This window comes from Spermophilus citellus (assembly GCF_964194105.1).
Source record: "Spermophilus citellus genome assembly, chromosome: 5".
NCBI lineage: Eukaryota > Metazoa > Chordata > Mammalia > Rodentia > Sciuridae > Spermophilus > Spermophilus citellus.
The window spans coordinates 148321761-148349375 of record NC_138186.1 but is presented as its reverse complement, the minus strand read 5'-3'; the positions used below and the strand labels follow the sequence as shown (position 1 = coordinate 148349375).

Here is a 27615-nt window from a genome sequence, read left to right as displayed (position 1 = left end):
GAAAGAAAAATTATGGGAAACACAGCCTGAGTAATGTTACAGAATGAGGCAAGTGAAGACCTTCTAAGCAAAACATTTTTTTTATCAACATGTCAAAAGTTATTGTGTCAAACTGAACAAATAACTGGAACATGAAAATAAAAATGTATCCCTTTGCCAGAGTTGTTTGTCAAAGTCAACCCTGTAATAGACAAAAAAACAATTATCTTAGTTTTCTTTTTCTTTCTTTCTTTTATTTATTTCTTTTTTTTTATTGGTTGTTCACAACATTACAAAGCTCTTGACATATCATACTTCATACATTAGATTGAAGTGGGTTATGAACCCCCAGTTTTACCCCAAATGCAGATTGCAGAATCACGTCGGTTACACATCCACAATTTTACATAATGCCCTATTAGTAATTGTTGCATTCTGCTACCTTTCCTATCCCCTACTATCCCCCCTCCCCTCCCCTCCCTTCTTCTCTCCCTACCCCATCTACTGTAATTCATTTCTCTCCTTGTTTATTTTCCCATTCCCCTCACAACCTCTTATATGTAATTTTGTATAGCAATGAGGGTCTCCCTTCATTTCCATGCAATTTTCCTCTTCTCTCCCTTTCCCTCCCATCTCATGTCACTGATTAATGTTACTATTTTCTTCCTACTCTTCCTCCCTGCTCTGTTCATATTTGCTCTCATTATATCTAAGAAGACATTTGGTATTTGTTTTTTAGGGATTGGCTAGCTTCACTAAGCATAATCTGCTCTAGTGCCGTCCATTTCCCTGCAAATTCTATGATTTTGTCATTTTTTATTGCTGCATAGTACTCCATTGTGTATAGATGCCACATTTTTTTTATCCATTCATCTATTGAGGGGCATCTGGGTTGGTTCCACAGTCTAGCAATTGTGAATTGTGCTGCTATGAACATCGATGTGGCAGTATCCCTGTAGCATGCTCTTTTAAGGTCTTCAGGGAATAGTCCCAGAAGGGCAATAGCAGGGTCAAATGGTGGTTCCATTCCCAGCATTCCCAGGAATCTCCAAAATGCTTTCCAAATTGGCTGCACCAATTTGCAGTCCCACCAGCAAAGTACAAGTGTACCCTTTTCTCCACATCCTCGCCAGCACTTGTTGTTGTTTGACTTCATAGTGGCTGCCAATCTTACTGAAGTGAGATGGTATCTTAGGGTGGTTTTGATTTGCATTTCTCTGACTGCTAGAGATGGTGAGCATTTTTTTCATGTACTTGTTGATTGATTGTATATCCTCCTCTGAGAAGTGTCTGTTCAGGTCCTTGGCCCATTTGTTGATTGGGTTATTATCTTATTGTCTAATTTTTTGAGTTCTTTGTATACTCTGGATATTAGGGCTCTATCTGAAGTGTGAGGAATAAAAATTTGTTCCCAGGATGTAGGCTCCCTATTTACCTCTCTTATTGTTTCTCTTGCTGAGAAAAAACTTTTAAGTTTAATTAAGTCCCATTTGTTGATTCTTGTTGTTAACTCTTGTGCTATGGGTGTCCTGTTAAGGAATTTGGAGCCCGACCCCACAATCTGTAGATCAGAGCCAACTTTTTCTTCTATCAGACGCAGAGACTCTGGTTTGATATCAAGCTCCTAGATCCATTTTGAGTTAACTTTTGTGCATGGTGAGAGAAAGGGATTCAGTTTCATTTATTTCTTATATTAAACTATTTTCTAGTATTTTCTTGCTTATGTCCCATTAAGATAACTCAGCAGATAAATTTCTCCACTACAAAAGAGAAAAAAAAGGTTTTTTTCTTAACAAACTAGTTGTCCTTCCTTTATTTGACCATGAAAGCCATCTAACAAGACATATTTCTCCCTTTGCCTTGGCTACAAGGAAGCTCCAAGAAAATCTGTATCCTCCAGGGTTTACTGAACACATAATCTATTGTTTCTTCTCTTTTATAGTCTATTTTTTACTATTTTATTTTGTGTCAAGATTCTTTTATCTGTTTTTGTTTTTAGATGAGCTCATTTAATCCAAAGTTTCAAGGAAGAGAGTAGGAGGAAAAAGGGGAATGAGTATTTTCTTCCTTTCCATCTAGAAAAATGCCAATCACTGTGTCTTTTTCTTAAAATAGAGAAAGGAAATGTGAAGGAATAAAGAGCTTGGGCGCAGTTTCTCTGGATTTGGAGAAATAACAAAACAATGCTTGTTTGCAAAACTTAACTTTGGTCTAGAGTCATATTATACCTGCTTGTCTTTGAAAAGCAGCAAATATAGAAAACCCTTTCAACTTTGAAGGTGGATGCATTTTATCTGAAACTTCAGCTCTGCACACTTGGTAGCTGGGTGACTTCAGTGAAGCCACTTTCCTCTCTGTGCTCTCTTTTCAGCAAAATTCATGTTGAGATTCGATAAGACAAATATATATGAAAGCAAAAGGCATACTCTATGGCACATACCAGGCATTTAGCAAGTGGAGTCTCGCTCCTTCTTTTCTTTCCCCCAGGTGCACACTGGTTTTTTTTTTTGTTTTTTTTTGTTTTTTTTTTTTATATAAGTCCTTAGACGTTGTTGTCCAAGCAGGATAATTCAGTGAGGTAGTTGATGACAGGCTAAAAGCCATCACTAAAGAGCTCTAACATTTTTCCTATTAAATCTTATGTTTTCTGGGGGGAAATCCTGGCCAATTGAATTAACTGATAAGCTTCTTATTAAATAAAACAATATAGAATTGTCAATTCAAGTTCTAGAGGTTCCTGTTCTTACCAAAATCAGCTGAAAAAATTAAGTTGAAAGCAAAACTCCTTAGCATTTAAGTCGACGGAACAGTCTAAGGGCTTATAGGCCTCCCAGCTTTGACAGGAACTAGAATGATTCTCCTTCTCCTTTGACTTTCCATGGGGCACCACCACTATGGTGGCTCATGTGACAGCTATTTCTGAGAAGATCTACCTGGCTTGAGGTAAAATGACTAATGGCACCTGCAGAGGAAGCAGTGGTCTTCACAGAGCATGAACTGTCTCTCTCTGCCCCCAGGAGACCCCGCTGCTCATCAGGTGGAAATACTTCAGTCAGGTCACCATGTTGCAAAATATGATTCTCAGTTCTCAGGGGCAGGAACTCAATTTTTAAAATATTTTTGGAACTGAGAATTAAACCCAGGGGCACTTTACAACTGAGTTATATCCCCAGCCCCCACCCCCTTTTCTTTTCCTTTTAAATTTTATTTTTTTAAAAAAAGAGAGAGAGAATTTTTTTAAATATTTATTTTGTAGTTTTCATCGGGCACAACATCTTTGTTTGTATGTGGTGCTGAGGAATGAACCCAGGCCGCATGCATGCCAGGTGAGCGTGCTACCGCTTGAGCCACATCCCCAGCCCCTCCTTTTAAATTTTAAAACATAGTCTCACTCAGTTGCTGAGACTGGCCTCAAACTTACCATCCTCCTGCCTTGGCCTCCTGAGCTGCCAGGATTATAGGTATGTACCACCATGCCTGGTTACAAACTCAAATGCATGGTAGACTTTATATAGTCTAGCTCATCCTAGCCCAAATTAAGGTGAAAAAAAAAAAAAAAATATATATATATATATATATATATATATATATATATATTCATCTGTACACGTGTTCTTTTTTTTTTTTTTAGAGAGAGTGAGAGAGGAGAGAAAAAGAGAATTTTTAATATTTATTTTCTAGTTTTCGGCGGACACAACATCTTTGTTGGTATGTGGTGCTGAGGATCGAACCCGGGCCACACGCATGCCAGGCGAGCGCGCTACCGCTTGAGCCACATCCCCAGCCCACACGTGTTCATTTTTAACAAGAAAGAACATGCTTTTTCAGCAACTAAAATATTCATGGTCACCAATTAGAATGTCTCCTAGCATTGCTCACCCTAGCCTGATTCCTACAAGTTGAATCATTTATCAGACATTTCCTTGGTGGACATGGAATCAGGGCAGGGAGAAGCGCTAACATCCTGGTGAAGGCACTGAGCCAAGGCTCCCTCACAGTGAGGGCACTTCGGATTCCATTTAACAAAGACGCCAGGCTGACAGTGTGCCTTGGGTTGACACCTCTTTCTTCAGACAACTTCTTGGACATTGGCTCTGATAGTTGAGATTCTTAACCCTTCTCTGTTGCTCTGTGGCTTTTCACAAGTGGTTTCATTTCTGTTGTCATGAGAGCACCTCCCTGAGTAAGACTCAGCCTGGTGGCCTTGGTTAGCTATGGGTGCCCCCTATTCTCAGCCACATGTGTGTGTATACACAATCTCTTGAGCTCTTTCTCTAGATAGCTTATCTTCCGTGTGTGGTCCTTTCCAGTCTCACTCTCTTCCACAGGGAAAATCTATTGATGCTGCAAAATTCCAATGATTCCTTACCTTGCCTCCATATTCTAAAAATTAAAAGAATTAGCACACAGGAGAGTCTTAAAAAGAAAGGGGATCAGGTGGTCTCTCTGGCACTGATAAAGAGGCACAATCAAGGTAAGGGAATTGCCTTTTTAGAATAATCCAAACTAACCACTTTCTTTTCTCAGACTCTTCACCCAAAGAGCAGCCTTCCTCTGGGTCTGAAGTGTAATGGTACCTCCAGGTGCTCAGACTCCTCACTGAGGACCCTGATTTCACCTCTTATCACTACTCCCCACCCCCCAGTATTTTTCAAACCATGGCTTCTGCCTATCATAAAAGCCTTTCATGAAGTAATGTGAAAACAACACCTCAAAATCTTAGGAATAAACAGGGTCTCTGTGCTTTTGGCAGAGCAAGGGCCCTTGACCTTTTGTCTCTGCAAGCACACCGCCAGCCACCAAGCTGACCTACACACAAAGGCCAGTTTAAGTTCTGATATGGAGCTGGCTTTTCAGAGAGTCCAGAGAACTAAGAGCACTGGCCACTTTCCTAACTCCCAGTCCTCCTCATGGCGGTGTCTTTGGTCTGTACTTCGAGTGAAGTCTGGCTCCACGTAGGTTTTCTCTGGTGGCAGCTGGTGCACAGTTGAGCCCTTCAGGCTGGTCAGCAGGACATAAACAACAGGGCATGAACTTCACAGACAGTTCATGTAATCTTCTGCGACTCTCTCAGGCTTTGGTTTTGATCCCCTCTGTGACCTTGGGCAAGTCGCTTCACCTCCCTTAGCCTGAATTTCTGTACTCTGTAAATCAAGTGTGTTAGACTAGGAGGTGTATATTGTCCCTACCATCAGTAACTTATTATAACTCCATGATTCTTGTGAGACTACCTCAAATACTCAGTCATCAGCATGCATAATGTGGCTAGAATCAGGCACATTTCACATACGCTTCTGAAATCTTTTCCATTATTTTACAGTCCAACTTTGTATACTGGTTATTACGTAAACTCCTCAAAGAGTTTAGACAGTATTTGTAACTTGATGAGTTTAAAGAAACTGGCAAACTTTCTAGCTCTAGCTGCCTGACTAGGTCCTTTAACTTTTAGGTGCTACATCACTAGATGGAACCGCTATCATTATGATTCAGTTATACAGTCTGGATAGCAAAGAAGGCCTCTAACGGAGAACAATCACCAATGTTGATTGTCGGAGAATAATACATTCCAGCACAGACTAACCTAAGTGAAATTCTATAAAATCTAAGCATATTCAGTAACTGAGAGGACCCCCAATCCCACCAAAAAATAAATTAGTACATACTTTCAAAGAGTTTTGTAAAGCCAGTGAATGCACTTTGCTGCTTTACCAAATAAATAAGTATAACCTCCATGGCGTGGTGGTACCAGGGATTGAATTCAGGGGCACTTGACCACTGAGCCACATTCCCAGCCCTATTTTGTATATTATTTAGAAACAGGGTCTCACTGAGTAGCTCAGCACTTTGCTGATGCTGAGGCTGGCTCTGAACTTGTGATCCTCGTGCCTCAGGCTACCGAGCTGCTGGGATTACAGGCATGTGCCACTGTGCCCCGCTCCATTTATATTTCTGACTTTTTTAAAAAATCTTTTTTAGTTGTAGATGGAACTTTTATTTTATTGATTTATTTTTATGTGGTGCTGAGGATCAAACTCAGTGCCTCACACTTGCTAGGTGAGCACTCCATCACTGAGCCACAACCCCAGCCCTCCATTTAATCTTAACTGGCCCAAATTTAAAGGGATAAAATGGCTTCTGATCTATTATTGAACCTATATTTATTTCCTGAGTTACTTTATCAAAATCTGCTTTTTCTGAACTAATGTTCTTCTATAAGTGCCATGAAAAGGGAAAGGGCTTGAGAGTTATACAGATCATGCTCTAAATTCCTACTGTGATAGGTGGTAAGACATGAAAATAAGTCACAGTCCCCAGCCTGGAGGAGCTTACAGTGGCAGCAGTGGGGGATGGGGCAAGGTCGTTATGTTAAGAAAGCTATTCTCTGTTAGAGCAAACTCAATGAGTTCTACTCCGTGGGTTCTGATCTGGCACCTTTTATCTAATCACCTAAGATCTCAGATAGCAGAGTTCCTCTGGTTTTATGAACTCTGGACCTTTCTCTTCATGTCTCATTTCCAAGGAGGGATCCCTGGTAAGCAACAAAGCTCGTGAAAAGGACTACTTGTTGGTGTTATATGTTCTGGAATTTATATCTGTATTAATGGTTCATAAAGAGCATTATTATTCTCCATTCAAACCAGATCACTTGGGAACACATGAATAATGGGGGCTAAAAGGGAGTACAGGTAGTTCATCTTCGACTGGGTCTACTTCCTTAATATTCTGTTAAATGTGTAAAGGAATGGGTGTAGCTGTTCCTTACCTCCAGACCAAGAACTGATTCTTTCTCAGAATTGTCTTCCTCTTCATGATGTTCCATGAAGACACTAAAGCTAACACAAAATACAAGGGCCCAGATAAGAGCTTAAATGACTCTAGAGGATATGTAATCTTGAGAAGGTGGTGAAGGAAAGAAAGACTGAAAATATAAATAATAATCAGTTTTATAAATGATTTTTCTAATTATTTAGCTAGATTAGCACTTAGGGAGAAAATTTGGAGGGTCCACACCGTGGCAAGCCAGAAAGTTGAAAAATACTTTAAAAATTTTTTTTGAAAAGGAATTTAAAAGAAGATCTCAGAGCTGGGCACAGTAGTACACACACCTGTAATCTGCATCACGAGTTCAAAGCCAGCCTTAGCAAAAGCAAGGTGCTAAGCAACTTGGTAAGACCCTGTCTCTAAATAAAATATAAAATAGGGCTGAGGATGTGGCTCAGTGGTCAAGTGCCCCTGAGTTCAATCCCCAGTACCAAAAAAAAAAAAGGAAAAGAAGAAGATCTCAGTTGCTTGAACTGTAAGGGTTAGAAGAATTTTCAAATTCTTTTTAGTTTCATCATCTCCTACCCTGAGTCAGGTACTATTTTTGTACAGGGATAGGATGATGTGATACTCAGGATAAAACAAAAGCTTTCTCCCTGCCATCATGGGGACATTAACTAAGGAGTCACAACAAATGTTAAAGTATACGTTGTGAGAGGGGCTATAGAGGAAAATCATAAGATATTATAGTCACACACCACATAATGACATTTCAGTAAACAATGGAACACATATACAGCAGTGATCCCATAAGATCATATAGCTTAGTGACATCTTAGCTATCTTAGTTTATGTAAATAAGTACATTCTACAATGTTTGTACAACAATGAAATTTCCTAACAATGCATTTCTCAGAACACATCCCTATCGTTAAATGGCCCATAACTATATATATATATATATATATATATATATATATATATATATATATATAATATAATATATTATATATATATATATAATTATTGCTCCATTATATATATAATGGAGCAATAATGGGGAAATGACCTGTCTAAAGCAAAATCATTGTAAAGCTTCATAGAATGACAAAGCATTATAAGATATCAGTAAGCAGGATACTACCAATTTAGAATTTCAGTTTATTCCAGCAGACGCACTGTAACACAGAGAAAACAGGAAGGGAGGGAGGCCAAAGATCAGTCACTGTCCCTATGCCTTTTCTTTTGTAATGCTGCCACAAACCATGGCCCAGCCTTCAGCTCAGCTGGTCCATCCATCCAGAGCTGAACTGGCTGTCATACTCATCAGATTCACAAGGATTAATGAAGAGCATTTGATTCATTTACAATAAGGTATATGTACTGGAATTCCCATAGCTACCCCTCCCAAAGTACACAAGAGACCAGGAAGCTGGAATTTTTTCTGCTAAAGATGCTGATCTTATCTCCTATAAGTTTCTGCTCCTTTATTTCACTCACAGAAGATAATCTTATCTCCTAGCACTGAGGGTCCTTCCCTGGTGTCCCATATGCTGATTCCAAAAACCAGGCGGCACATCAAATTAGACTAGAAATCCCTTGCTCATGACAAGTATGGGGTGTAAACAAGACTGTTTAAAATACTCCAAAGAACTGAAGTGCCTACAAGTACTCAAGAGAATACCATCTAAAATCCAAGTAATTTATATACTATTACAAATAATTCTTAGACACTTTTTACCAGACCACAAAAGGATTCTGTAGAGCTGGTATTTGAATGATGAGAAGAAACTCATGAGTCAGTGATTTATAAAAAATTGAACTCAAAAGACAACTTTGGGGTCCTATATTTACTTGACATAGGAAATAAGCCTTTATTTTTTAAAGGAATTGAATAATGTTAGACTTCCCAATAATTTAAACTTCCATTTATATTATTGATTATTATAAATAGTTTTATGATCCAAAATATTTATATTGGCTACCACCAAAATAAGTGTTTTATTTTATTGGAGTTCATGGATCTTTCACCATCCTCAAAATAGTCTGTGGAAGTTCTCTTTTTCTCTTCAAGAACTCTTTAATTTTATATTTTAATTTTGTTGATAGTTTTTTTAGTACATATGATATTATTATTTTTTAGGGTTTTTGTTGTTCTTTTTAGTTATACATGACAGAATGTATTTTGATTATTGATAATTTTAACAAATTAATAGAAGCATATTATGTATCATTCAGATAATTGTCCTCCAATATTTAGATTTATTATTCTAATTGTGATGATGTCAAATAGCACTATTTTAATTCTTTCTTTCTTTCTTTTTTGTGGTGCTGGGTATTGAACCCAGGGCCATGTACATGCAAGGCAAGCATTCTACCAATTGAGCTACATCTCCAGCTACACTATTTTAAATATTGAACACTAATAAGAAAAGAGCAAAGGTGGCTCTTATATATGTGTTATATTCGCCCCACATGAAGATCAAATGAAGTCATGGTTGACTGTATATAAGTTTTCAATGCAAGACACACTATAGCATCAGCAGGCTGACCTCAGTCTGGGGGAAAAATGTATACTGTAGGTTGTTGTTGCTGGATTCATAGTGCAAAGTGGTAAGTTAATTTGGACAAAATCTGCCATAGAATTGTTGTTAATTTTAAATGTTATTACTTCTGCAGTTTCATTCTTATTTAATATAAATGTACTCTAGTATTATAGTTGTATAGGAGCTATACGGCTATCACACGTTGTTCTCTATTTTTATACATGCAAGAAACATAATAAAAGTAATTTAAGTAAACACTTAAGACCTTAGAGGGCTTTTATTCTTCTTTTGAAAAAGATTTATATATTACTCTTGAGAACCAGTGACTTGAACTAGTATTTTTCAACCTTTTAACCTAATTTTTAATTATATTCACTACAAAAAACACAAATGAAGTATTTTAATGAAGTAGACATATTTATGATTTATTTTTAAGTAAGTATATAAAGAAAAATATAATATGTTAACAAATTCAAAGTTGAGAATATATTCTCTTTGAATTTTGGACTAAATAAATATTGAGGAATACATACTGTATCAAAAACTAAAATAAAATATTTTCATCTGATGTTCCTTAGTTCTACAATTTTATACTTAAAAATCAACTAAGAAAATAAAATATTTTTTAAAATCCACTGGGATTTTAAAAAATAATATTTGTGCTTTATTTATAAGTAATGAGATCAAATGAATAGTTTCAGGCTATTCTTTGCAAACATACTTTCACAATTATTTATTTGTGCGTGGGGGGCACAATTGAGTCATTATTTCTAATACATTGAAGGCCAAATTGGGTATAATCATCACTGTTTGGCCCATTGATTTTTGAGTCTTATAGTTATACACTTGTGCAATATAGAAATTTTCATTATGCAAATAAAACTCCAGATGAAGTAAGCATCATCATAAGTCATTTGCAGAATAATTACCATGTTCACATTTCTCACTGATTTATTTTATTCAGAACTAGTAGTCTTCTATCTTTAAAAAGAAATTCACATGTGAAAAAGAATTAAAAAACAAAACAACATAAGAGTTGTAAAACAGTAAACCCAACACTTTAACAGGGATATTCAGCTGAGACTAACTGTGTTAGGTGTCTGCTCCTCAGATCTCTGTAACACACTCACTAGAGACTTACCAGGCACACACTCAGAGACTCTTGAACGACCAGTATGAATGGAAAAATACTTTCAAGTGATTCCACTTTTTAAAAAATAGAAGTCAATATAGATTCTGCAACTATCTTCTACAACCCTCTCACCTATAATACAGAACTCCAGTTGGGAAATGCTGATCCAAACCACTCAACACATCTCTATCCTATTTCACTGAATCTTCAGAAAGACAGTGTCCTCTGGTAATATGCACTGGTGTTTTAAAATCCAAATGTTTAGGAAGTCTTTTCTGAGCAAGTCACTTAACCTCTGAAAACCTCTGATTTCTCATCAAAAGAATGAAGGAGTTGGAATGAATGGTTATTTTTAAAGTCTCATCTGGGAGTAGAATTCTGATTTTTATGTATTATCCAAAGCAATAGTTTTCATAACTGTTTAACATCAGAATAATGTTTTGAAACTAAATAACAGAAACCCTTAATATATATAGCACATAAAATGAAGTTGAAAATAGTCAAGGTCTGCAGAACACAACTTGGGAACCACTGATGGAAAGCCCTTTTTTTTAAAAAAAAAAAAATGCTTTCTTTGTCTCAGTGGAAAAAGAAAACATCTGGAAAGGATCCACCATATTAGTTTCCCTGTGTGTACACCAGAACATATGTATTAAGTCACCTGACAGCCTTTTCTTCTCCAGATTACATAGCCATTATAAGTCCCATTTCCCATCTCTCTAAAATATATTTCCTTTTTTTTTTAAAAAAAAAAAACTTCTTTGGTTTCTGTAACTCTTTATTAAAATGTAAAGTTACAAACCAACCATGATCTCTAAGAAGAGCCAAGTTTAGCAAAAGGATTACTTCCAGCTCTATCACGTGTTAGTCTTACTTTTCATGCACTTTGAGTTGTTTCCTTTTTAATAATAGCATTTCACTGCTGTCTCTGATTCAACCAACCAATAGCATAGAAAGATCCATATTTTTTTTCTTTCATTGGCTGAACTTGTTATAACTACTCAGTAATTATCTACCCAATATTCATGTAATTTGGTATTGTTTTTGTGGAACCACTGGAGTTTTTCATACTGAATATAATCTTGTTTTTGATGGAGTCTTTCTCTAATTATTTCAAGTCTCTGAATTTTTCTTCTGCCTTCCAACACACCTCTTATCAAAACCAGTGTGAATGTCCCCCTAGTTTAACTGTTAAAAAGTTATAAACTAATGAAATGTCCATTAACTTAAAAAAAAAAATCTGCACAACAGGTGACAGGCTGAATGGTGTCCCCCTCAATTCCTCTGCTGAATTCCTCAGAATGTAACTATATTTGGAGATAAGGTCTTTAAAGAGGTGATTACATTAAAATGTGATTACCAGGGTGGGTCCTCATCTAATCTGACCAGTGTCTTTATAAAAAGAGGAAATGTGCATAAAGAGGAGAAACCCTTGGTGTTCTGCATGCAGAGGAGAGACACAGTAAGAAGGGGGACAACTGGAAGCCTAGGAGAGAGAACTCTGAAGAAGTAAGGTTGCTGACACATTGGTCATAGACTTACAGCATCCAAAACTGTGAGAAAATAAATTTCTGTTGTGTAAACCACCCAGTCTGATTATCTTATGGCAGCTCTAGAAAACTAACACAAGGTCAACCCTATTCGACGCATGACACCATGCAGCCCCTTGGGGCTCACCAAGGAACCTTCACCATCACAGAAAGGACACAAGAAGACACAAATACCCATATCTGAAGCCAGAATTGGTCGAAAAGGAAAATCGGAGCAGATTGCCCTGGAAGCAGCAAGGATGTTATAATTATTTCCATCTGGGAAATTGGAGAAGGCTGGAAAGAGGAGAAGGCATCTAAGTTGGACCTAAAGGATGAGCAAAATTATAGTTATGGGCAGGAGGGGTGGAACAGGTAGCAATCCAGGGGAAGGGACACTATGAACATGAACCTACTACACTCATAACTCTGTGACAAGAACCTCTGTTGTCATCCATCTGTAGACAAGATTGGTGGTTTGCAAAGCTAACTTAACATTAGGACAAACTAAGCTTTAAAGAAATAACACAGATCCTCAGGCCCCACTCCCAACCTGCTGAATCAGGATCATCAGAATGTTTATTTCAAGCAACTTCTTGGGTGAGATAGTGTCAACTTCATCAGCTTGAAGATCACTTTTTAGTACAAACATTTCATTGGTTCCCACATGATGACAGTTCAATATCTATTGAATGAGAAAATGAATCAAAACAGAAAATCTATCATGAGTTTAGTAATGATTTCAAGCAAATCTGTATTAATTAGAACCAAATCTACAAGTTTAAAAGTGAGACATGGTCCTAGCATGCTGGGTCACACCTGTAATTTCAGTGACTCAGGAAGCTGAAGCAGGAGGATGACAAGTTCAAAGACAGTCTGAGCAACTGAGAACCTATCTCAAAAATAAAAAATTTAAAAAGGGGATCAGAAGATGTAGCTCAGTAGTAGAGTGCCTCTGAGTTCAATCCCCAGTACTACATACAAAGAAAAGTGATATGCATACACATATATGTGTATTGTGTGTGTGTATATATACATATGTGTGTGTATATGTACACACACACATACACACACACAAATAGTATTTATTCAACTTGCAGATAGTGCCAGGTTGCTTTCAGGAATTCTGCCTGTATTAATCACAAGTTCACAAGCTCTCTTTCTCTTTCTCTTCCCTTTTTCCTATGCCTCTTCCTCTAAGAAGGCAGACACTTTTTTCACTGTTATTAGTTTGAGGTGTTTTGTTTTGTTTTCCTCATTTTTCAGAACTCTCTGAAACTCAAGAGTCCTCTTTACTAATGTGACGGAATAACCCTTACTTGTTAAGGATTAGCCAGATGATTTAGGTAAAGTACAAAGCACAGCCTTAGATTCCACCCTACTACCCCCCCCCCCAGTCGCCTCACCTCCACCACACAAGTAAGAGCTCTGGTTATAAATTTTTTGAAGCTAGGCCCTTCAGTCAGCCTTTTCTCAGCACGGGTTTTAGCTAAAGCTCACCTCTAAAAGCTCCATTTCAGTCAAAAGTTCATACCAATGGGGACCTTCCTCCATTACTGAGCAGTCAATGATCCCTGAGCACACCATCTTCCCAAACCCATAACAGTTTTGTCCAAGTGAATGACAGGACACAATACACACAGTGACTAATAGCTGTCCTTCTTTTCTACTGGATTTTTCCACTTCCAACATTGAGAATAACATTCAGAAATTCTTCCCCAACCTTTCATTTGTGTTCCCTTGGTATCTGTGTGATATTTCATTCATTCATTCACTCACCCATTTTCAGGGAAAGCCTAATCCATGCCAAGACTTGTTTCAGACACAGAACAAATAAGCTAGGTGTCTGCTCTCCTGCAGCTGCCATTCCAGTGGGGAAGGGAGTAAATGATCAATTTACTGTGCAGCATGGCAGGTGGAATCAAGTCATAAGAAGAAAAATAAAGCAGAGTCAGGAAACAAAGAGGGATATTGCTATTTGGGTAAGTCAGTGAGGGAGATCCAACTGAGGTATAATTTGAGCAGAGACTTGAAAAAATGAGAACATGGGCCAACAGACATCTGAGAGGGGAATTCTATGTTGTTTTCTCCTTTAGCTTCAAGGTCATTGCTTCACCTCATTTCTTCACTACTGTTATGGATTGAACTCTGTCCCCCCTAGAAAGACATATTGTATTCCTAATCCCTAGTACCTTGGAATTGTGATCTGATTTGATAGGATCTTTACAGAGGTGATCAAGTTGAAACGAAGTCATTAGGATAGGCCCTAAGCCAATACAACCAACATGCATACGGGGAAAATGCCATGTGAAGATGAAGGCAGAGATCAGAATGACACATTTACAAAATTAAACATCAAAGACTCCCAGGAAACCTAAGTTAGAAGAGAGAGTCATAGGATACATTTACCACTTTGACCCTCAGACCAACCCTGCCAATACCTTGATCTGCCATTTCTGTTTAAGCATGGCATTCTGTTATGCCAGTCTTAGGAAATTAATACACCCATTGAGCATTGGAAGGATCAGAGAAAGTCCACTGCCTTATTCAGGTTCACAGACTAAACCCCTGGTTACATGGGCTTCCTATACCCCTAATTACTACAACTACCCCCTAATTGGACTCCCTGTTTCCAGTCTTAACACCATTCTTCAACAATACTATCTCACAGCTTCACATACTTTCAAATGCCTCCAAGTCTCACAGACACAATCCAAATTTCTCAAGGTAGGGCGCAAAGCCCTTAGGAACCAGCCTCAGTGTACGTCTCCATTCTGTTGTGTCACCCTTGCCTTAATTTCTTGGCTAAGACTTTCTAATTCCTGTTCCGGTGGGGACAAAACTTCTGTTCACCCTTGGGTTTCAACTTTGTCACCATTTCCTCTGGAAGCCTCCCAGGGCCCCCAAGATAGGGTTTGATGTCCCTCCTGTATGTACTAGGAAGCCCATGCATTTATGCTGTTGTGACATTTATCACAAGGGTCTTAGTCCGACTCTTCCTTGTGATCATGACCTCCTATCTTGTTTGCACACCCAGGTACTAAGAAAGTGTCAGAACTTGGGGAACATGCATTAGAGAAAGGAAAGTAAATGAAGAAAGCATGCCGTATTCCAACCAGCTGGTTCCAAAAGTGTTTTTCCCCTTTTAAGGGGAGGGGGATGGGCAGATAACCTTTTCAAGGATTTCCCAATAGTTTGTAGAACTACTGGAGCTGGACAGTGCTGTGCCTTTCTTTAATGGTTACAAGAGGAATTTAGATTAGACACTCAAAAGCTGTTCTTGTGTTGCAAGACACTGCAGAATAAAGAAAGGAAGTAAACAATCTGTCCAGCAATTTTTGAATCTGGCCCCCAGAACTTTTGCTGTTTAAGCATGGCATTTCTATTCTGTCAGTCCTAGGAAACTAATACACCCATCCGGACTGACAAATTATCTGGAGCTGCCTGATATTTTACATTCTATTTTTGATAGGAAGTGGCCCCTTTAGGTCTCTTCTAAGCCTCTCATTCTGTAATTGTATGTCCATGACCTACAGGTAAAGGTCGTGGGTGAACAGAATAGGGAATTGTTGCAACTAACAATGCAATGTATTCTGTGTTTCTGTGAACAAAAAAAATAATATTTTTGTGATTTCAAAAGTATTTGCATACCTGGTTACAAATGCTGGAGAGCCTGAAAAAGGAAAGAGAGGAAAGCAGGGAGAAACAGCATTTGTGTGTGTGTGTGTGTGTGTGTGTGTGTGTGTGTATCCGAATGTACAACACCTCCCCCCCCCGCAAAAAAAAAAAAAAAAAAAAAAAAAAACAGGACCTAAAAAAGTCTTGTGAGTGAAAAAGGAGAAAAGTGGGGGCTGGCTCTTCGCGGCAGGAAGTCTTCAATGGCTATTGAGTCATAAGAAACAACTCTACACAGAAGTCCTTATTCAGAACGCTAAACTCGATTTTATCACATAAAGAGCAATATAAAGCTTGAAGTAGCCTCATCCTGGTATTGCGGACATAACTTGACTTCTCCATGTGAGAAAGCAAAAGATCTCCGACTGGGTAGTGTCTCAGACCTGTGTTAGGGGTTTTATTTGCAAGTCAATAAGCCAAATGGGCTACCAGGCTCGTTGTGCCGCGTTCTGCAAGCAAGGTTATTATTATCGCCTATTGCTCCACTGAACAATTTCACTGAAAGGAAGAGTCCCAGCAGTGTGTGTGCACACACCGTGCCATACGGGACGTGCCGCTACGTGCCCACCTCCAGAACGACTTTATTTACAAAGCGATTACCATGTTATCTATTTGTTTTCCTTTTTCAGCAACAGCAGCCTTACTCAGCCCTCGAATTTCTTAATTACAAACCCATTTGCCTCTAAATCAACCCCAAACCGTCAGGCAGAGCCCGGAGGGAGGCTGTGCAAGTTTGCACACACCCCCACCTCCCGGATCAAGGGCAATAGCAGAAGCAAGTAACTGTGTATGTGCAAAAAGGTGGATCTGGGGACGAGGATCGCTGAGTTTGTTTACAGAGCTGAGACGCCTCAGCTCGGATGCCAAAGCTACCAAGAGCTGCAAACGCAAACTTAGCAGAAGCACACGTACCCCGGGAGCGCCGAGCGAATCCAAAAGTGCGGACAGGATCCCCGAGCGCGGGAGTGGAGGCAGGGCCTGCGAGCGCGCTCGGTTCACCTGCAGCAGCTGCATCTCCCCGCCCCCCCACCCCCGCCCCCAGTTCCTGTCCTTGAAAGTGGGGGGGGGCATGCATCTACTTGCAGAATATATCTAGATTAGGTTTATCTGCTGCCCCCTATAAAAACACAAAAGCACGGCTCAGGAAAGCGCTCTCAGGGGGAGGGCATTATTTGTCCGGAGATTTAAAAACACAACTCGGGGAAGCACAACCACTCTTCGCAGCTTGGAGAGGTTTTTGCAGCAACGAAGAGGCAAAAAGGCACTCTGGAGGGCGGGGACGCTGAGGAAAAAAACCCTTTCCAGTAGAGGGCAGGCCATATCGCTAGGTGAGTCGGGACCCGGGGTTGGGAAGATCCGGTCAAAGGTAGACGGTGAGTTTTCCTCACTCCTCTCCGGGTAGGCGCTACCATCGGGCTGGGAGGCGGTGAAAAAGTATCCCGCTGCCCCAGAGGTGACAGACCTAGCCCTAGAGCTTTAGGGCAAGAAGGAAACCAGAGTCGGGGAACAACTGGGCGGCGCCTGGGCTCGCAGCCTCTGCGCACGTGCCGCTGGCGCCGGGGACGCGGCTCCCCGGCCCGATCCAGTGTGCCCTAAATTCCGGAATCCATGTGTTTGCGCCGCCCGCCGGGGAGGCTTTCGCTCCGCCCTTCTGAAATCCCTTATATTAACTGTGGCCAAAGCCCTAAGAAACACAGCTCATTGTTGGCAGCTGCCGGGCGGTCCTGCCGAGCTGTGAGGGCAGCGGAGGGGAAATAAAAGGGAACGGCTCCGAATCTGCCCCAGCCACCGCTGTGAGACCTCGGCGCCGACATCGCGACAGCGAGCACCTAGCACTCCAGGAAATCCCCCTCTATGTGCTGCTGAGCTGGTCCTGGACCCGACGATCCCGCCCTTGGTCTTCGGAGCAGAAATCGCAAAGACGGAAGGTAAGCGCGGCGGGCGAAGCTGGCTGGGGCTCCTGCCAGTCCAGTCCTCCGAGGGCAGGGTTTGCCCGGAGGAAGAGCGTGAGGCGGAGCTGGGGAATAACAACAGGATGTGCAACAACAGGATGAGGAGGGCTGATTTAATGCCTGAAGTTCGCGGCAGGGCTACGGGGCACTTCCTTTATTAGGCCACTTCAGGGAACACAGGGGGGTGTGGGCTCGGGCACCCCCACCACCACTCCGATTGCAGGGGAAGGGGCTGTTTGTGCAGCGCCTAGCTGTGTGGTGGGTGGCAGGTCCGCCGAGGTGGCGAGCTCGGGTGCACAGGGTACTAGTGGGATCCTGGGGGGTGGTTCGCAGCTGACGTGCGCTGGGGGAGCCTGGGAAGCAGAGGCAAGATAAGGGGTGCTCTTTGGTGGGCAACACGTGTGGCGCTGGTCTTACCGTCTGCCTTTTTCACTTTCAGGACTAGAGATGGCAGACCATATGATGGCCATGAACCACGGACGCTTCCCCGACGGCACCAACGGGCTGCACCACCACCCTGCCCACCGCATGGGCATGGGGCAGTTCCCGAGTCCCCATCACCATCAGCAGCAGCAGCCCCAACACGCCTTCAACGCCCTGATGGGCGACCACATACACTACGGCGCGGGCAACATGAATGCCACGAGCGGCATCAGGCACGCGATGGGGCCGGGGACTGTGAATGGAGGGCACCCCCCGAGTGCACTGGCCCCCGCGGCCAGGTTTAACAACTCCCAGTTCATGGGCCCCCCGGTGGCCAGCCAGGGAGGCTCCCTGCCTGCCAGCATGCAGCTGCAGAAGCTCAACAACCAGTATTTCAACCATCACCCCTATCCCCACAACCACTACATGCCGGATTTGCACCCTGCTGCAGGCCACCAGATGAACGGGACAAACCAGCACTTCCGAGATTGCAACCCCAAGCACAGCGGCGGCAGCAGCACCCCAGGCGGCTCGGGCGGCAGCAGCACCCCTGGCGGCTCCGGAGGCACCTCGGGCGGAGGCGCGGGCAGCAGCAGCAGCAGCAACGGCGGCGGCGGCGGAGGCAGTGGCAGCAATATGCCCGCCTCCGTGGCCCACGTCCCTGCTGCAATGCTGCCGCCCAATGTCATAGACACTGATTTCATCGACGAGGAAGTGCTTATGTCCTTAGTGATAGAAATGGGCTTGGACCGCATCAAGGAGCTGCCTGAACTCTGGCTGGGGCAAAACGAGTTTGATTTTATGACGGACTTCGTGTGTAAACAGCAGCCCAGCAGAGTAAGCTGTTGACTTGATCGAAACCCGGGCGAAAGAAATCAAACCCCCAACTTCTTCGGTGTGAATTAAAAACATTCCCTTAGACACAGTATCTCACTTTTCAAATCCTGAAAGGTTTGAGAACTTGGAAACAAAGTAAACTATAAACTTGTACAAATTGGTTTAAAAAAAAAAATGCTGCCACTTTTTTTTTCCTGTTTTTGTTTCGTTTTTGTAGCCTTGACATTCACCTCCCTTATGTAGTTGAAATATCTAGCTAACTTGGTCCTTTTCGTTGTTTGTTTTTTACTCCTTATTTCCTCACTTTCTCCAGTGCTCAACTGTTAGATATTAATCTTGGCAAACTGCTTAATCTTGTGGATTTTGTAGATGGTTTCAAATGACTGAACTGCATTCAGATTTAGGAGTGAAAGGAAAAAAATTTGCATTAGTTGGTTGCATGAACTTTGAAGGGCAGATATTACTGCACAAACTCTGCCATCTCGCTTCATTTTTTAAACTATGCATATGAGTACAGACTAATTTTTAAAATATGCTAAACTGGAAGATTAAAACAGATGTGGGCCAAACCGTTCTGGATCAGGAAAAGTCATACTGTTCACTTTCAAGTTGGCTGTCCCCCCTCCCCCATATGTACAGACAATAATAGGGTGTGGAATGTCGTCAGTGGCAAACATTTCACAGATTTTTATTTTGTTTCTGTCTTCAACATTTTTGACACTGTGCTAATAGTTATATTCAGTACATGAAAAGATACTACTGTGTTGAAAGCTTTTTAGGAAATTTTGACAGTATTTTTGTACAAAACATTTTTTTGAAAAAATACTTGTTAATTTATTCTATTTTAATTTGCCAATGTCAATAAAAAGTTAAGAAATACTTGTTTTCTAGAAGTCATTTGGGGTGGTTTGTTCCCTTTGGTACCCCCGCCCCTTGTCTGTAAGGTGAACACTTTATTGATGAGAGTAAGCATTCCAAAGGATAAGTTACAGGACACTAAAACAGGTCATGATGAGCTTAAGCGGAGAGCAGGATTTAACATAATTGGCATAATGCTTCATTGTTATTGTAACATGCCTCTTGGTGTGGTTTAAATCAAAAGCTGCAAACTTGTCAAAGTGCTTTTTTCCTCCTTAATTGCCATCATATTTGAGTGTAGAGTTAGAAAGGTTTGCAATGCTAAACATAAATATCTCATGGGGTGGGGGGATCAAGTGTTTCTGGTTATACCTGATTCAACTACTTAAATGGAGATAGACTGGAATAATATACTGAGTGATTGATGGGGTTGGCATTAAATATAAATCTACCTTTATCTCTAGTGTCGAATTTTATTTCTCAGCAAAAAGTACTAAGGATAGGCACACATTTCTAGCTTAATCTCTGAAATAGCTTCTGACTGGTTTATAGTTCTGGGAAGAAGAGGGGGCGGAATTCCACCTTGAGGCTTGCTATTTTGTTCTCCTATAATATTTAGAATTTACTCAGCTAGGTTGATTCAAAGGTCAAATTACAATCTTCACAAAATGTTCCCTCTCAAGCATGCCCTGTTTTCCAGAATTCTGAGCTTTGCTTTTGCATGCATTGAGAACAACATACATAGGATAAGATCATTTTAACTTTGACTAGGTGAGTACCAAGGAGATTATAACTACAATTAAATGGGTGTCACGTTTTAGCCTCATAAAATCAAGCAAAAGGAAAAGTATTGTTAAGATCTTAGATTATCCCAAATAGAATGAGAAGGAATTTTGTTTTCCCTTTCATGTTACCATGGTTTATCCTATGTTTGTAAGAGCAACACACCTACATTCTAGAAAAAATAGACTTTTGTACTTATCCTACTGGGGACTAGAAATGTAGGTTGAAAAAAAATCTTACAAATAATGCTTTCAAAGGGCATTTCATTTAGACTTTTGGATTCTCATCTTAATAAATCAGGAAAAGTGGACATATAGAGATGTGACATTAAAATCTGGCATAAAGATCAGTGTAATTCACTTCACCTACATTCTACATACTACTATTTTCAAGGCAGGACATGTAAAACTAAGATGCAAATTCCACTGGACCTTTTATACCTCTCTAATTGATACTTTCTTATTAAAACTTATGTACAGAATAATTTCTCTGAAAATACACTGTATCATCCAAAACTTTCACTCCATCTTAAAAGACCAATCCAGATTTCCACCTTAATAGTTAAAACCTAAGTTTTCTTCAGCTAAGATATGTCAATACTAAAGCTGCAATCAGCAATAAATCTTCCTGGCTAAGCATTTTCACAGTAAATTTTTCTTTTCCATTTTCTTCTTTCTTTCTTTCTTTCTTTTCTTTTCTTTTCTTTTCTTTTCTTTTCTTTTCTTTCTTTCTTCTTTCTTTCTTTTTTCCCCAGAAGCTCAAGTGAAATAATGTTTGCATACATATTAATACAGCAATTCTAGTTCTTTTTTCACTTGTAGCAGGAAAAAGAGAAAGAAAGAAAGCTATTGGAGACTTTTTTTTTTTTTTTTTTTTTTTTTTTGCATAAAGAAAGAAGTAAAAGAATTGTCTTGCCACTACCCTTCACCATTTATTCTGCCAGGGAATAAGCCTCAGCACCTGCTCTGTCACTAAATTCCTCCTGCTGCTCAAACACCAGAACAGGTATGTAGAGATGCAGAAACTAAGGAACTATTATTAGATCTTGGGCCCATCCCTGCCAGAATAGAGAACTCAAACAGAGGAGCTGGCTAAAAGCACAATTTATCCTCAGTACAAATACAAACCCCACCCTACCCCACCCCACTCCCCCACTCTCCCACCCCACCCCACCCCCATTTACTTCAACGATCCTTGTTTCCTTAAAACTTTCTTGATCAACAAGAGAGCAGATTCTATGTGATATTTGCAGGTCTCTTAAGCAGGGAAAAATAAGCCCTTGTTTGAACAATCTGATTAATGAAACCTGTACAGTGACCTAGATCACCCGGCTACTGGCAGACATTTGCAAAACCTTCTGTGGTCTTGCTTCCTACTAAGTTGCTTATAGTGTATGGGGAAATTTGACCTCTGTACCTTGGCTGTTTGTCAAAAGGTTCTAATATGGTACAAGAGAGCTTCTGTTCTTTAAGCTTTGTCCACAAATAGACACTCCATGCTTGATTTTCAAGAGGAGATCAATGATAAGCAACAGCACAACCTCATAGACACATGTCAGAAAAATAAGTCTCCATTAATAAAAACATGCACCTTTACCATGTGCATGATAACATTCTGGTAGCAGCATCTTCACTGGAGCTGATAAAGACATTAAAGCTGTGGATGGGTCTTTGAAGAACAGTTACCTAATCGCCACTGTTTATGGGGTGCTGGGCTAGAGCACTAGCTCCAGAAGGCTGACATCTATTGTGAAGTTTACAGTCTCCGTGACTTTTACACTGTAAACGCCTGGGATGGCTATAAATTGATGTCAACATTAAAGGCCAGATCTTTTAGAGAAAAATATTAATCCACTAATCTATTATGGGTGGCCGGCTTTGAAATACAAACTTTGCAGCCCTGGACCATTAGGTGTTTTCGCCCCCTTGTGGAATTTATTTAGAAGGTCAAAAGAAAGCTGTTTTCCTCAAGAGTTTTTTGTTGTTGTTGTTGTTGTTTGTTTTGGGGTTTTTTTGTTTTGTTTTGTTTTGTTTTTGTCATTGCTGAAGACTTTGCTCTTTTTTCTTGAGGCAAATAGCACATATTTGTGCAACAAACTTTTTTCCAAAGAAGATTCCAGAATAAATGCCCTTTATGAAAATGAGTATTTTAGTTCCTAAAGACCTTACCTGTTATTAAGTGTGCATAATTGAGATTTGCCTCATATTTGAAAATATGCACTGGGTAAGGGATTTTCTCTTTGAAAGTGTAAGGAGTAGTGGTTTGGGCTAATGCTTTAGCTTCTCAACTATGTAGGGGAGAAACACCTGCACCCCCACAACAGGACCATTGATTAGTATTAAGTGTGAATAGCATTGCATTTGAGGGTATGAGGTTAGAAAGGTAGAGGGAAATATCCAGGAATGCAGAATGCAATTATCCTCCTTGGAATGTGACCAAGCTAGTGGCTCTAATCTTGTGAAAAGAGCCACAAAATCTTTAATGAGAATAAATGTTGCTGCCTAATTGAATCCATAAAATTTACTTTAACATAAACCTGGCAGATAACATCCTCTCCAAAAGAATAAATAAATTAAGAATTCAAGGAATTCAGGACCCAAGTCATTGGCAAATTTTCCCTTTCCAATGGCATTTCTTTGTTAGCATAGAAGAAGTGTCACATGGGGTTTCAGAGATGGTATTTATCATTTTGGTACTGTACCACTATCATCAAAATCAGAGTTCCTGAGCAGGTTGAGGCTGATCCTCAGCAAGGAACAATAGGTAGCACATCAAATGACTCAGCCAATGAACCCCTATTATCATGTGTGCTGTTCGTCTTTTCCCCCCAGAATAGAAGGAACAATGGCAGTGTCAGAATTTTAATTGCAATGGACTGGCTTAAATTACTTGACCTATTTTTATGCAGCAAGGAGAGAAATTATTCTTTTTTTCCTGGTGGCTGTGCTTACAATTTAAACTGCAAAAGGAAATATAAGAACATTTTCTATCATAAGGATACTCTTGATAAACAATTTTAGTTTGCCTTGTAGTACATAAGACTCTCCCATATTTTTGAAAAAGTATTAAGACACCTGAAATAGAGAATTTTTTTCTTTACAGAAGAAACTCATAAATAATTCCAAATAATGACTATTAAATATTCTAAGAGCTGCAGGTGTGGATTTCTATCCTATTTTACCATTTACAAACACAATTAAAAAGCAAAGTAAAGAAAAATCAGTCTGTGTTGAGGAATTAAATCCATGATCCCTGGGAAAGGGGGAATAGCAGACCAAGTTCCGTCCATACTTTCTATGAACAAATAAATGATGGCATTTTGGCAGTGAAATTCTTATCAGCTAATTTTTCCCCCAAGATAAGTACTAATGTTAGAAGTAGCCCCAGGAGACAGTTGGTGGTACTTTCTGAGAATTTTGCTTGGCTAAACTAGGACCTGCAGAGCGATCTTAAAGCAGATGAAAGATGGACGATGAGTATTATTACTTTCTTTATATGGTGTTGATTTTCATTAGGCTGAACTAATCTGCAAGATTAGTGAGGCAGGGACACAATGTGGGGTGAGCACTGTGGTTCACAGAATTCTTGGAATTTTCCCATGGCGTCGCCATTGTGCTAAGCCCTGAAATTCTTCCCTTTCTTCACTCTACAGTAGAGTGGTTACTTGATTACATTTGGGGTTGCTGAACAAAGCCCACACGGGATCTGTCTCCTAAGGGGCCTTCGGCCAGGCAAGGTTAGTGTGGTGTGCTTTGCAGGAGATATGCAAATAGGCAAGTGGCTTTTGAAAAGTTAACAGTGCTAAAAGAACCCTGCCAGTCCATTATTGAAAGCTGGGTAGGAGGCAAAATGTAGGCTTAAGGAAAAGTCAAACTAGCATAAAATCAGAAAAAGTCAGCCAACTCCAGGTTGTTGATATTGCTTTAAGAACATCTGAAGAGGCCAGCGTGCCAAAGTAACAGAAATGTGATTGGCGGCCACTGAAGTCTTTTCTCTTTGTATTTGTGTCACCCTATGAACCAACATGAAATTTGGCCTTCTGATCTCTTGAACTCACTTGGCCACAGAGCTTTTTAAAATTTTTCTAGTAACCCTCTGTTTGGAGGTTTGATTTGGTTTGGTTTTTTTTACTCCATGATAATTGTTATCTCCATGCTAACAAACACATAGGATTAAATTATGCAGGCAAATCCTTAGGTCATCTTGCAAATATTGCTTTGTTATATTTATTTTGGAGAACTCTTTGATGGAGTATAAGCAAGATGACAGCCATTCCATATTTCTCTCTTTATATGATGTGTTGAGCAAATATATGGATGGCGAGCCCAGTACGTGAGAAGTGATAGAACTCTGCTAGGTTGCCAAAATGAACCCAAAATAAATATCTCAATGTTTCTGAGATTCCTGACACCATTTTTTGGATCAATGATTCTCAGCTGGGTGAAATGAGCTCTACAAGAGGCAGATCAGAATAGGAAAAGGAGAGAAGGCAGTAACTTGAAAAAAGCATTCCATGCTAATAATTGAAAAGTATTTAAATATATATCAGTTTAATAAAACAAAATCTAGAAAGACTTTTCTAAGTCTTCTGGGATGATGGGATATGGATTTTTAAATGTTGAAAAACACTGCTTAGACTTCATGGGACCAATTTAGAGAAATTTACCCTTCATTCAACATTGGTTAATAAATCTTTTTGTTGACACTGAATTCCTCATGGCTGATTTGGTTGAGCACCAACAATGTGTCAGGTATTTTACGCACATTATGTGGTAGGTATTTTACAAACATAATCCCATTAAATGCTTATAATATTCCTGAAAGATACATGTTATTATTTCAATTTTAAATTAGAAAATTGACATTTAGAAAGGAGGTAAATTCCCCGGGTGGAAGGCAGATGCAAAGAATGGTTTCACAACTCTGAGACCATCCTTCCTAAAATATTATACTGCTGAATCCAAATCAAGTAATTCCTATTCATGATCAATTTAATAATAGCACTGTAGAAAAATATATATTACATTATCATAAATTATAAAGTAGACTAACACAACTCTAACATGGATCTAGCCATACAATTTCACACCTAAACTTTTGGGAGTCACAAGATTTGGGTCTATACTTTTTCAAAGTCAGTCTAAATATTCTTCTAAGGTAAGTTCGGTCCCAAAAGTGCATGAGTTGCATCATGGTAGGTAGCCTAGCACCTTCACATCTTGGTCTAATAAGTACTTCAAGTCAAATGAAATAATATCAGTAGTTCAAATTGTAATTTTGGGTTTGTTTCTTAATTGAATTCCATATTTCTGGATATAAATAGTTTATTTCATAAAATAAGCCAATACTTTAGCTTTGCCAATTTTAGAACTATTAAATGAAAACACTCATGCTAGTTCTCACTTGCAAAGATGGCCATCTCATAGCTTGCCCATCTGCCTGGAAGCAACTACATATTGATTATAAGACTCAGGCTGGTTTCAGGATGGTAATATGTGGGAAATATACATCTTAGAGAAAAGGAAATACTGAATTAGGTTGGCACTTAAATAGTCTTTCTGTATCTATCCAAACTTTCCTGATGCACACTTCCTCTTGTCTGCTCTTCTAAGGAAACAGAACTCTTCCATTAGTAGTTTTGCTGAAAGGAATAGTAGATCAGAAATTAAAACACAGGTTGTAGTCTTAGCTCTGCAACTAAATAGCTGTGAAATTTAATCACTGTCAGTTCAAGTTTCTCCATCAGTAAAATGAAGATGTTTAATTAATACATCTTGTATTCAAGTTCTCCTGAAGGAAACATAAGCTCATTCCTATCATTTTTCTTCTTACAGAAAAATGGAGTATAATATTATAAGCCTCCTTCAAAACCTGTTATTATTTACCATTTTTTCACCAAGCTAAATGTGATCCTGGGGATGTACACAGACTTGACCCAAAAGGACTAGAACCACCTCTGTAAACATTCCTCTTCTTTGCCATAATGACTACAAATATTAACTATCAAGATTTATCAACATAGGGTTGGGCTGTGGCTCAGTGGCAGAGCACTTGCCTCACACATGTGAGGCACTGGGTTCGATCCTCAGCACTACATAAAAATAAATAAACAAAATAAAGATATTGTGTCCATGTATAACTAAAAAAATTTTTAAAAAGATTTATCAACATGCAAGTAAATACCAAAAAATGTACCACCCATGAGATATTTTTAATATCTTCAAGATACAGGTGACTATGTAACACTCTTTGCTGGGACAGTGGTTTAAATTGTATGTACTGAAAATAATTTGATTGACTCTTCATCCCAAGTTCTGTCTTATTTTCTTACAAATTACCTCAACTTTTCAAACCTCTTAAATAGCAAGCAGTCAAAAAATGTTTTGAGCCTACTTTCCTTCAAACAACTCTTTCTGAGCCACAATTATCATCATTATCATCACAGCTATTAATACTTAATTTATCAAGGATAAAATTCTACATTCAGTGCTAAAGCAGAAGCAGTTAGCAGATGTTAAACACCATAAGCTGGTTTTCAGGCAATTAAGAGGCACTTTTCTATGTCCATTTATTTATTTCTCTTTCCCCAAACTTCCCAATACCACATTACTAAAGTTTGGGGAATCAATTATTTACCTAGATGACAAACTAACAGATTTGTTGAAAATAGTTACACAAAGCAAACTGTATATCATAATACATAACTACATAGGAAATAATTCTTAACTGACACATAAACATTAATGTAGCTGAAGAGCAGTGATAGTCTGAAAATATTTGTTAATTTCACTAATCAGCCACTAGGTGGAAGTAAAAGTCTGTATGATCATATTTGAAGTCTTGAGCAGCTGCCAAGCCTATAAACTATCACTTGCTTAAAGAACTGCCCTACATCTGTTTTACTGAAACATAAAATATTCCATATGACCTATTATAACCTTCAAAAGAGAGCTAAATCAAGGACACCTAAATGCACTCTTCCCAGAAACCATTTCTCACTACAATCTAATAAAAATTAGAAACTGACAAAGGTCTCCTTTCTCCTCCTCATTCTCTTTTCTTTTTGAAGTGCTCTCCTCCTGCCTTCCATTCATTCAGGTGTCAGTGGCTCAATTTTCTGCCCTGCTGGGGACATTCAT

The 27615-nt window shown here is 39.5% G+C and overlaps 1 protein-coding gene and 1 long non-coding RNA gene across 2 annotated transcripts in view; one reads left to right on the top strand and one right to left on the bottom strand.

The window, feature by feature from the left end:
• LOC308649214 overlaps nucleotides 1-17167 on the bottom strand; it is a 148313-nt gene extending 131146 nt beyond the window's left edge. Inside the window, exon 1 of the long non-coding RNA XR_014022032.1 lies at nucleotides 16536-17167. This is a non-coding gene — a long non-coding RNA (uncharacterized lncRNA). The remainder of the gene's footprint in view (nucleotides 1-16535) is intronic.
• A 161-nt stretch (nucleotides 17168-17328) lies between these two features.
• CITED2 (Cbp/p300 interacting transactivator with Glu/Asp rich carboxy-terminal domain 2) lies at nucleotides 17329-19718 on the top strand. Its single transcript, XM_081294733.1, has 2 exons — nucleotides 17329-17551; nucleotides 18015-19718. Exon 2 carries the CDS (start codon nucleotides 18023-18025, stop codon nucleotides 18845-18847), a length of 825 nt encoding a protein of 274 aa, XP_081150859.1. The 5' UTR covers nucleotides 17329-17551; nucleotides 18015-18022; the 3' UTR covers nucleotides 18848-19718.
• The last annotated feature ends 7897 nt before the right edge of the window (nucleotides 19719-27615 follow it).